We start from the raw sequence: 12,382 nt of genomic DNA, 5'->3' as shown, positions 1-12,382 counted from the left end.
TGCAAGAAAAAGATTTCAAGAAATTTAAATTACTACATTTTTTCAAATATTGGATAGTAATGTTTAGCTATTAAAACTCTTAAAACTGATTATACCCATCATCATTCTTCATGTCTCTCCATGTTTATATTTCTCTGATGTATGCTCTAATTCAACTTTCTGCATACATACACAAGTAAGAATATATGTTATGGCCAAATGGTGGGAACATTACCCTGGAATACCTAATGTGGTGAAAGTGAGATTATTACATATTATAAATTATTTGAGTTATTCATGTTTATGTTTTTCCAAAAATATGTTATCATATTTGATTTTTTTTTCATCCAATCAAACATTATCAAGTGCCCAAAATGTTCCTGACATTACAATAGGCACTGTGGAGATAAAGATATAAAAAACGATCCTCATCTTCTAAATTCTATTTAAACTGGGAAATAGAAAAGGTAATATGAACATAAAAGTATGTTAAGTGTTTTTATATGGAAAATAAAATGATGCCATGGGAACTAGTTGGAGAATCACCTAAATGATTTGGGTTTGCTGAGGAAGCTTTATAAACCTGAATGAAGAATAAGAAATGTGGTTTTGAATCTGACTTGCTGTGGCTTGTGATAGGGGTAGAAGTACTTTAGCTAGATTAGCTTGGTTATTTACATACTATTGCCATTTTTATTTTGTGCATGAGTGCTAAGTCACTTCATTCGGGTCCACCTTGGCGACCCTATGGGCTGCAGCTAGCTAGGCTCCTCTGTCCATAGAATTTTCCAGGTAACAATACTGCAGTGGGTTGTTGTACCTTCCTCCAAGGTTTTTTCCCAGCCCAAGGATCAAACCTGAGTCTCTTACATCTCCTCCATCGCCAGGCAGGTTCTTTACCACTAATGCCACCTATTTTTATTTTAATGTATCGCTAATGTAAATGCTATTTCCATTTAAATATATTATGATGGGAGGAGTGACTAATGGACATTATATGAGGCGATGACTGACTACCTACACACATATACACACAGATCATTAAAGTTCCTTGATCAGGAAATACATTTATTTTCATCTGAAACAACAGATAGGGCAAGTTAAATGCCCGGAAACTTTAAGAAAATTGTTTGATATCTACAGGTACTGAATTCTTAGTTTTTGTTGGTTTGTATGTGTGTTTTTCTGCTTGTCTGATTCTCAATTTGTTTTTTTTCCCTCATTCAAATGTAAATAGATTAAAAACATAATCTAGTTCTCTCGCTGCAACTCCCTGAGTACTCAAGATGTGTCAATAAAGAACATTTTGAATAGATAGATAATATTTGCTAGAATTAAATATTTCACATTTAAAAACAAAGCAATGTCAGATGCATTTACAGGAAGAGTTTTGCTTTTATTTTTGTTTTTTACACTAGACTATAACAGGGCTTCTCACACACTGCATTGACAAATCCACTGGGGATGTTAGGAAGCTGCAGATTCTGATTCCCTGTATCTGGCATGGGACCAGAGATTCTGCACCTCTAACAATCTCTCAGGAGACCCTTACAATGGCTGGTTCACAGAATACACATTGAGTAGCAAGAATGTAACATATTACTTGGCTTCCATTTTCTTACATGGCCTTGACATTAACTCTATGTCCAGAGCTTGGAAAAATGACATCTCATAAGATGGAAGGATTGCCTGCCCTTTCCCCCATCTTGGTCCTTACCCCGTCTGAGGCTGCAGCATTAATAAAGCCTGGACATCAGATAGAAAGACCCCTGCAGCCCCAGTCTGACTCACCTGACTGTTCCTTCTTTGGTGACTTTGCTGAATCAAACAAGAAAAGAAAAACAAAATTAACATTCCATGCTATTTGATGGCATTTCAGTATTCAGTTGCAAATTAATATCTCAAAATTAAGAGGATGGAGGAATTTAAAAACAGTTACCTGACATATACACAATGGAGTATTACTCAGCCATTAAAAAGAATACATTTGAATCAGTTCTAATGAGATGGATGAAACTGGAGCCGATTATACAGAGTGAAGTAAGCCAGAAAGAAAAACACCAATACAGTATACTAACACATATATATGGAATTTAGAAAGATGGCAATGATGACCCTGTATGTGAGACAGCAAAAGAGACACAGATGTGTAGAGCAGAGTTTTGGACTCTGAGGGAGAGGGAGAGGGTGGGATGATTTGGGAGAATGGCATTGAAACATGTATACTATCATGTAAGAAACGAATCGCCAGTCTACGTCCGATGCAGGATACAGGATGCTTGGGGCTGGTGCATGTAGATGACCCAGAGAGATGTTATGGGGAGGGAGGTGGGAGGGGGGTTCATGTTTGGGAACGCATGTACACCCATGGTGGATTCATGTCAATGTATGGCAAAACCAATACAGTATTGTAAAGTAAAATAAAGTAAAAATAAAAATTAAAAAAAAATAAATAAAAATAAAAACAGTTACCTGGTTCCATGTGTTTTTCTTTCTTTTCCTGTTCTGAAATATATTATTTTTGTTATTATTATTATTATTCCAATTTTATTTTCCAACTTAATTGTTCTAACACAAAGAAACAAACATGTACTAGTGTAGTATTGCACCAATAATAGCTGCCAGCAATCAAGATATTCTGAATATGAGAGGAATTAAAATTTTTCATGGATAAGAATCTAGAAAGATATCATAAGGTCTATAAAGGATGGAAAAAGTTTAAATTTTCTTACTGACTAGATCAATATGAAATAAATTTGGGATAAAAAGTAAGCAATAAGGATAATTATTGTAGTCGCTTTAAAATAATCCTCAGATAAGGATGAACAGATTTCTTCTGAACTTTTTATTATAAGGTGAAATTTTCTTGTATTGAAAAGATATTTGTTTAGCTAAGACAAAGGCTTTGCTGAGGCAGATTTAAGACACTAAAAATAGACTAAGAATTTTCAGGAATAAGCACAACACACTTCCCTTGATTTTAGGACAAATGCTTCTTACAGAGTCTTTTTCAGACAGTGTTTCTTTTTAAGAACCCACTTTTGCCAGTATCATATGAGACAAAGCATTATTCTGGCCTCAAGATTAAGCTGACATTCATATTAAAATAAGCACTAATTTTATATGAAGTGCAGGTACTAATTTTATATGAAGTGCTATTATCTACATTTCTATTCTTACTTATTTTGCCTTGACGAGCTTGTCAAGTTAATTTAAATGATTGTCAAATGCTTTAACATAGACACATTAATATCTGATTTTTTAAAGAAAAAGAATGAGATTTCTCTAAGTTTTATTTGGTGCATATATTTTTGAGACTAGAAGATGTTTATGCTGAAAGAGTTCTTAGAACTTTATTTTAGAAACAGAGTGTCATCGAACCTCCTAAGGTCATCCCATTAGTCTCTCAGGTATACAGTTTTGTTTACCAGGCTGGTAGTTGTGAGGGTATAATGATCGATTTAGCCACTCCCAAGATAGGCAGACAATAAAACAAATAAAACGGATGGCTTGACCAAGTGTTACAAGTCAAAAGGAAGAAGCACAGGTGACTTAGTTAAAATTAACAACACAATTAAGAACATTACCAAAAACTGTCTGGAAAACCTGGAGTCATTAAATGCATTGCTTAACTTAATGCTGAGCTGAATGTCAATGTATGGCAAAACCAATACAGTATTGTAAAGCAAAAATAAAATAAAATAAAATAATAAAATAATTTGCATTTTTCTAAAAAAAAGAAATTTCTAAAGTGACAATCAAAAAATACTGGAAGTAGATTTGGGTATGCATCAGAAATGATTATGAGCTTATCTGTGAGATTTCAAAGTTAAAATAAGGGTCTTCCACTCATATCAGAATATTCTGTAAGCAGAAAAACTCTTGTGTTAATTTGGGATGATATGCAAGAAAAGGCTGTTGAACATTTATTATATGGGATAATTCAACATGTAATTATTGAATTGTCTTAATAAATACAAATTAAATTACCCTTATATCTACAGAGACCGTGAAATCATATTTACAATTGATTTTTAAATTTTTTTTACTTTTTATTTTGAAAAAAATAGAGGTCATTAGAATTGACAAAACAATACACAGGAAGGTCCCATGTACACTTCCCCCATTTCCTCTACTATGATTGGTATTAAACTGAAAAAAAAAAAACCAAATAAATAACTAACAAGTTGTGGTTATAGCAAAATAAGAATATAGGATTGGAGAAGTATAACTGAATAAAGTAATCTTGAAGTAAAAAAATAAGTTACCAAATCCAGTAAATTCAACGATATGACAATAAGAACAACAAAAGCAGGTCCCGATGATAAACTAGAGCAAATAAATTAATTTATTTCGAGGAAAATTCTTTTTTCCTGTCCTTATTACTGTCCAAGTCACAACCCACAGAACTTCCCAAGGAGGGAGACAGTTGGGATGCTAAACAAATGTCTGGGAAGCCATGTCTATTTATCAAATATATCAAAACTGTGATGATTATCAAGGAGTTGCAGTGTCTGTGGGAACTTTTAAATCATATAGATTGTAATCAAGTGAGTTCCTTAAGGTTACATAAATATGTTACTTAATACCAGTTTTCACACCTCCAGTTGGCCTCCATTTCCCTGCTGGTGAAGTGGTGTATAGAGTGTTTTCTATACCAGTGTGCCACCGCCCATCAGATGCTGTGCCCACACAGAACTCAAGGACTGAAGGACCACAAACTCCTCTGTAGACAGACTGCTCCCCCTGGCTGAGCTGTGGTAAAATTTCATGATTCTCTTCACAGGACTTTCTAGAGCACTTTTATGATATGAGGAGTCTCAATGCCCTACGTTTTGCCAGACCAAAGTGCACATAAATCTTTTTTTTTTAATTGGTATATATTTTAAAACATGTTTTTAATTTCTCCTAGAATATTTAAAGTGCTACATACCTGGAAATTGATGGCTTTTAATGGCTAATTGAACAGGGTTAAATTGCTAATTTTTGTTTCTGTTTGTTCAACATACCCCATATCTTTAGAGAAGAGTATACATTTGCAAAAGACACAACCTCAAAGTATCAAGCTTTACTGAACTGTGGGCAAGCAAGCTTTAATAATATGTATTAAAGCAACACTGGATGCTGCCTAAGTTATGCATCCCAAACAAAGCAATTTCACAGAGCTCATAGTGCTTGTAGGGAAAAAGAATCATTTTATGGACAAAATGTCATATACCACGTGAACACACCAAAATATTTATGGATTACAAGAAGAAAGAAAGCAGAAAAGAGACTGTAAATCTAGCCTGAAAAAGAATTTTTCTTCCATTTTCTAACTACAGAAGTAACCAGATTACAGAGACTACATTTACACTAACATAACTTTCGGTTAATGGAACAAAGTTATGTTTTTTGGTGACGACTGCGGATATCATTAGATGACTGCATGAATTTGAATGGGACTCAAAGAAATTAGAGAGCCATGCTTTTCAATTCACTCTGACCATCCCCTCCCCAGGTTGTATATCCTTTCATTCTGACAAAAATAGAGTTCCCATGCATAAAACATAGAAAAGGAAGATTCAAAACCACAAGTTTAAGTATAGCAGCAATCCAACAGTTGTAGTAAACAGAAGAAAATATATACTTTGCATGCATTTCCTTACTTTTTCCCTTGGCTAGTTCTGTTGAAAAAAATATAAATAGAAAACCATTGCTCATGAAATTGTCAAAGATAAAATATACTCCCCCAACACACTGATTGATTTTAATTTTTAAAATCCCTCCCCCCATTCTCTTCCCTTAAATTTCACAGTAAGTGTTGACCTGAGGTATTGCTGACTATTATAGGTGTTTCCATAAGTTGCCTGTAAAGCATTATTTGACAATGGATCTAAGATGATATTGTTTAATCATTTAAAATAATTATATATTGTAGTCTTTTTAAATACATGTGAACATATAAACACTCTGTACACATAAACACATAAAAACAAATACAGAAGACATAGGTATACTTGCCACATAGTTTATGATTATCTTCAAGACTTAAACAATTCCGTTTCATTAATCCTGGTATATCCAAGATTAATTAAATTTATGCTTTCTAGCAAAATAAATGCTTGATACTGAACATTGGTCAATGTCTTGTCCAGAAAACATTTCTTTGAAAACAATTAATATGAAAAGTAAACATATGCAATATTTATTTATATTGCTGCCAAATTGTTTTAATAGAATTATTGTCAGTAAAGACTTAACTCTTCCTCTTTCTTTCTCAATATTTCTCACTCTCTTTTTAATTCCATATATATTTTTTTCCTTCATGGGAATCCTTTAAAAAGGAATTCTGCTTGGGGTTCATTAAACATAAGACAGAAAAAGGAAATATTTCCAATACCTTCTGTAGGTGTTTTTGTTTTCCTGGAATCTGAAAACAAATATAAATTATTGATAAAGCAGATAAGAAAAATCAACAATTGAAAAGTGCACATCAAAATGTTCATACACTCTGCCATCATTTTCAATGAAATGGACTGATTGCATGATGTATTTCTAGAACATGGGTTTAAAGAGAAATTATTGTGTTTTTGAGAGAAGGGTTATTAGGTTAAGGTAGGAAGTGAGAAACTAGAAAGTTTAGATGTATAAAATATAGAAAAATACTAAGGAAGATATTCATACCTAATTTGCAAAGAAAGTACATTGTATCTATCAAAGCTAATGATCTTTTATTAAATAGTCAAATTTAGTAGATATACTATTTCAGTAGAGATGGTTTGGAATCCCTGAATTTAGTTGGCAATTTCTTCATTTCTTCGTGACATTGTACAGGAGACAGGGATCAAGACCATCCCCATGGAAAAGAAATGCAAAAAAGCAAAATGGCTTTCTCAGGAGGCCTTACAAATAGCTGTGAAAAGAAGAGAAGTGAAAAATAAAGGAGAAAAGGAAAGATAAAAGCATCTGAATGCAGAGTTCCAAAGACTAGCAAGAAGAGATAAGAAAGCCTTCTTCAGCAATCAGTGCAAAGAACTAGAGGAAAACAACAGAATGGGAAAGGCTAGAGATCTCTTCAAGAAAACTAGAGCTACCAAGGGAACATTTCATGCAAAGATGGGCTCCATAAAGGACAGAAATGAAACGGACCTAACAGAAGCTGAAGATATTAAGAAGAGGTGGCAAGAATACACAGAAGAACTGTACAAAAAAGATCTTCATGACCAAGATAGTCATGATGGTGTGATCACTCACCTAGAGCCAGACATCCTGGAATGTGAAGTCAAGTGGGCCAAGTGATCACTACGAACAAAGGTAGTGTAGGTGATGGAATTCCAGTTGAGCTGTTTCAAATCCCGAAAGATGATGCTGTGAAAGTGCTGCACTCAATATGCCAGCAAATTTGGAAAACTCAGCAGTGGCCACAGGACTGGAAAAGGTCAGCTTTCATTCCAATCCCAAAGAAAGGCAATGCAAAAGAATGCTCAAACTACCGCACAATTGCACTCATCTCACATGCTAGTAAAATAATGCTCAAAATTCTCCAAGCCAGACTTCAGCAATACGTGAACCGTGAACTTCCTGATGTTCAAGCTGGTTTTAGAAAAGGCAGAGAAACCAGAGATCAAATTGTCAACATTCACTGGATCATGGAAAAAGCAAGAGAGTTCCAGAAAAACATCTATTTCTGCTTTATTGACTATGCCAAAGCCTTTGACTGTGTGGATCACAATAAACTGTGGAAAATTCTGAAAGAGATGCAAATACCAGACACCTTGACCTGCCTCTTGAGAAACCTATATGCAGGTCAGGAAGCAACAGTTACAACTGGACATGGAACAACAGACTGGTTCCAAATAGGAAAAGGAGTACGTCAAGGCTGTATATTGTCACTCTGCTTATTTAACTTCTCTGCAGAGTACATCATGAGAAACGCTGGGCTGGAGGAAGCATAAGTTGGAATCAAGATTGGTGGGAGAAATATCAATAACCTCAGATATGCAGATGACACCACCCTTATGGCACAAAGTGAAGAGGAACTAAAGAGCCTCTTGATGAAAGTGAAAGAGGAGAGTGAAAAAGTTGGCTTAAAGCTCAACATTCAGAAAACGAAGATCATGGCATCTGGTCCCATCACTTCATGGGAAATAGATGGTGAAAGAGTGGAAACAGTGTCAGACTTTATTTTCTGGGCTCCAAAATCACTGCAGATGGTGATTGCAGCCATGAAATTAAAAGATGCTTCCTCCTTGGAAGAAAAGTTATGACCAACCTAGATAGCATATTGAAAAGGAGAGACATTACTTTGCCAACAAAGGTCCATTTGGTCAAGGCTGTGGTTTTTCCAGTAGTCATGTATGGATGTGAGAGTTGGACTGTGAAGAAAGCTGAGTGCCAAAGAATTGATGTTTTTGAACTGTGGTGTTGGAGAAGACTCTTGAGAGTCCCATGGACTGCAAGATATCCAACCAGTCCATTCGAAAGGAGACCAGTCCTGGGATTTCTTTGAAAGGAATGATGCTGAAACTGAAACTCCAGTACTTTGGCCACTGCATGCGAAGAGTTGACTCATTGGAAAAAACTCTGATGCTGGGAGGGATTGGGGGCAGGAGGAAAGGGGACGACAGAGGATGAGATGGCTGGATGGCATCACCAACTTGATGGACATGCGTTTGAGTGAATTCCCCGAATTGGTGATGGACAGGGAGGCCTGGCAGGCTGCAATCATGGGGTCACAAACAGTCGGACATGACTGAGTGACTGAACTGAAGTGATAGCAATCCAGGTGAAATGCACAGTACTCTCCTTCAATTGATATATCTCCAATACAAACATGAAATGACTCCTATTATAATGAAAAGAAACAGATGATGGCTCATGGGTTACTGATGAACACAAAATCTACTTAGTAATTGCTATGTAGCAATGTGCATTCAGTGATCAAAAGTCATCTCTTTAATTTTTCAGTCTTTTGGGTATGCAGCCTATATCTGAGAAATTTACTATTTCCAGTATTTATACCATAAAACTATCTGTTCCTATCACCTGAAATTAAAAACAAGTTTTTAAAAACATGTTTATCTTAGGATTGTTGTTCAGTCGCTAATTCATTTCCAACTCTTGTGACACCATGGACTGTAGCCCATCAGGCTCCTCTGTCCATGGGGTTCTCCAGAAAAGAATACTGGAGTGGGTGGCCAATTGCTTCTCTATATTTTAGGATGGAGGCACATTTCTTTCTTTCTTTTTTTTTGGCGGGGGGTGGGGGATCAAGGCATCTTAACTTAAATTTTTGTTCAGAATATTTTGTTCTATTTTCTTTCTTTTACCTCTTTGGTAACTTAGTGTTGGAATGTTCTGAATATTACTGAAAATAGAATAATAATAATGAATGATGAATTGGCACTTGCAAAAGATAGGTAAACTGTTCTCTGGCTGACAATTATTTGGCTTAGAACCTACAGCAACAGATATTCACTAACATTTTGGCGAGTTAATGGATTTGTATGCTTTTTGGTGACATAGACAGATTATGGATTATATTTACAAATGGACCTAAAATGTTTGAAGATGACAGGGAGTAGAAGACTGTTCACAAAAGGCAGTTAGATGGTCAACTGAATTGTTTTATGAGAAAATGATAATCAGCAACAGAAATAGTGTGGTGAAAATAATAACCTAATTCCATAGAAATAGAAAGATGAAAACACATTTTAGGAGAGCAACTTGGGAAAAAAAATCTAAAAAGTGATTAAAATGAGCATGGTTTCTGAAGCAATAATTTCACTTATAGATTTCCAAGAAGAAAAATGCAAACCTATCTCATAGAAAGATGCTTTGTTTCTGACATTGTTTTATATCTCTAAATAATGGGAATATTAATCAGTACCCTCCATAGAGTAGGAGAATGGTTCAGGGGATTTATAGTATATACACGTAATTGAAAACTACAGTCATTAAAATGATGTTTTGCAACTTCTTTCTGAATTTCTATTTTTTCTGTAAGAGGGTTATATTTCATGTATAAGAGAAAAAAAAAAACCTTATTTTTAAGCAATATATCCTTGAAACTATACAGTTATTTATTGAGTAAATATTTATTAAACACCACTGTGCTTAGCATCATTAGTAAAAAGAACTTTTGACTGAATTTTTCTTAATACCTGCCACCTCACCCTCAAAAAACAATCTTTTCCTTGCTACTCAGTTTCTCACCAGGAAGTTAATGAAGTGGGTGAAATCTGTGATCTAAAACAAATGTGCCCTGCAAGCAATTTCTCATTCATTTCCTTCGTGAGTAAATACCCTAATTAGGTAAGCAGGTAATTCAAATACTAGAAAAATATTACATAAATGACTCCATACAAGAATGCAAAAAATGCCATTTGTCATTTTACTTGTATATTTAGCTATAATGTCACTTCTATTTGGAGGCATATATTCTCATATTACATGGGCTGAAAGTGTGAAGTGAACAGTTCAATGGCCCACGCAAGTTATTAATTAGTTTGGCTGTAGTATACTGGAATAGGATTTTATCCCTGAGAGGTCCTGTGATTCTCATTGAGCAATCTTTTGAGCCCAGAGTACAGCCTAATGCAAACCACAGAGAGATTATGGGGGGCACATGTCATTCAGAACTGCAACTGAAGATGAAGCTGGGGAAGAAAGGAAGAACAGACAGAGGATAAAACGGGCTTATTAGAACTGGATTATTTCCAGTCCCTCTGGTTTTAAACTAGATACTGGCACAGGGTAGGGGTGAAAATCTTAATACAATATGGGTAAGTCTAGAATTCCCGTTGTTTTTAATCTACTGTTCTTTTCTCTGGTAGAAAGGATAGATAAAATATTGTGTGTGCTAAGTCACTTCACTCATGTCCAAGTCTTTCAACCCTATGGGCTGTGTAGCCTGCCAGCCTCCTCTGTCCATGGGCTTCTCCAGGCAAGAATACAGGAGTGAGATGCTATGCCCTCCTCCAGGGCATCTTCCCGACCCGGGAACCTAACCCACATGTCTTATGTCTTCTGCACTGGGAGGTGGGTTATTTACCACCAGTGTCACCTGGGAAGCCCCAATAAAATATTGTATTAGATATCAATTGTTCTGTAATAAAAGAAAGAAAAGGATATGAACTCCAGGGTCAGGTAATGTATATCACTTGTTGAAACAGAGAAAATATTTCACAAAGTAGAAATGTAAAAAATAACAAGTCATGTTATTTTTGATCTAACTGGATCAGTCTAACTGATTGATCTAATCAAGTTGGTCTTTAAAAAATTCAATATATTTGCTGTGAGAACTGGGAGCTATAGTGAAATGTACTTAAAATGTCATCATAATTACAAGTCTTTTGGTTAGCAGTCAACAGAACAACAGATTTATATAAGTAAATGCCTGAGCAACCAAAAATACAATGCTTGAAACTGGAAGATCACATACTGACCCTGAAGAGCCATTAGTACCAGGCCTCAATACTCATGTTATTAAACTTCATTATGCTCTCTCAGCATCCTGCTGAGATGGCTTAAAATATTATAAAGACTTACTTGCTAACTATATCTCGCTATAGGCCATCTGCCCAATAATCTGAACAACAATCTTCTATTAAGAACATAGAGGCCCACAGCAGCTGTGATTTAAAAGCAGTGATGTATTTGCAATCTGTTCATCACTCACTCAACTTTAGCCGTGTATCAGGTATGCTCTATTATGTCCATAATGATGCCAGAGAATAATGAAATACCAATTGGGACTGAAGGGAAAAATTAACTCTCTGATAGGCTAATAAACCAGGTAATGAAGTATACCATTTGTGAGTGTGTGTGTTTGGAACTTGCCAATTGACATCCTTATTCAATTACAATATCAGAGACTTTGCATTGTTTTTCAGCATGACTCCTCTTCTAATTTCAATGATGAAGTCCTAGAACTTAGCACTAATTCTCACATGCATTCAACTCTATTAAGTCTTGCCCTAATTACAGTAAACAATAAATCCGGTAGTTCTCAGTGGAGTTGTATCCTTCAGAACATAACCTGTGTTGAAACAGGTTTTCCAGCCCCTAGAATTTCATCAATGAAGCTGATGTTAGATAAATGAGATCTATCTAGATCTGCTAGTGCAACTCAAGTAGCAGCTAGAGACAATATACGCTTAAGACAAAATTGTTAATGTGTGTGTGGTCAGTCATGTCCAAATTTGTGATTACATCAGGCTCCTCTGTCCAGGGAATTTTCCTGGCAAGAATACTGGAGCAGATTGCCATTTCCTACTCCAGGGGATCTTTCTGACCTGGGGACCAAACTCACATCTCAAGGTCAGTTTTCATTCCAATTCCAAAGAAAGGCAATGCCAAAGAATGCTCAAACTACCACACAATTGCACTCATCTCACATGCTAGTAAAGTAATGCTCAAA

General features: G+C 35.4%; 2 protein-coding genes across 2 annotated transcripts in view; both read right to left on the bottom strand.

Annotated features, from left to right (window-relative positions):
• Positions 1-2,484, bottom strand: part of LOC120862863 (triadin-like) — a 76,621-nt gene extending 74,137 nt beyond the window's left edge. Inside the window, exons 1-2 of the mRNA XM_040239001.1 lie at positions 2,452-2,484; positions 1,771-1,797 (exon numbers count right to left, since the gene is read on the bottom strand). Of these exons, the coding sequence (XP_040094935.1) occupies positions 1,771-1,797; positions 2,452-2,461 (37 nt within the window). The 5' untranslated portion in view covers positions 2,462-2,484. The remainder of the gene's footprint in view (positions 1-1,770; positions 1,798-2,451) is intronic.
• Positions 2,485-3,718: 1,234 nt separating this feature from the next.
• The window catches only part of LOC120862864 (triadin-like), a 72,323-nt gene continuing 63,659 nt past the window's right edge, over positions 3,719-12,382 (bottom strand). Inside the window, exon 4 of the mRNA XM_040239002.1 lies at positions 3,719-5,645. Coding sequence (XP_040094936.1) covers positions 5,434-5,645 — 212 coding nt within the window. The 3' untranslated portion in view covers positions 3,719-5,433. The remainder of the gene's footprint in view (positions 5,646-12,382) is intronic.

The sequence above is a fragment of the Oryx dammah genome, unplaced genomic scaffold (assembly GCF_014754425.2).
Source record: "Oryx dammah isolate SB20612 unplaced genomic scaffold, SCBI_Odam_1.1 HiC_scaffold_4, whole genome shotgun sequence".
Taxonomy (NCBI): domain Eukaryota; kingdom Metazoa; phylum Chordata; class Mammalia; order Artiodactyla; family Bovidae; genus Oryx; species Oryx dammah.
Note: the sequence above shows the minus strand (reverse complement) of the source record. Positions and strands in the feature narration are given on the sequence as shown.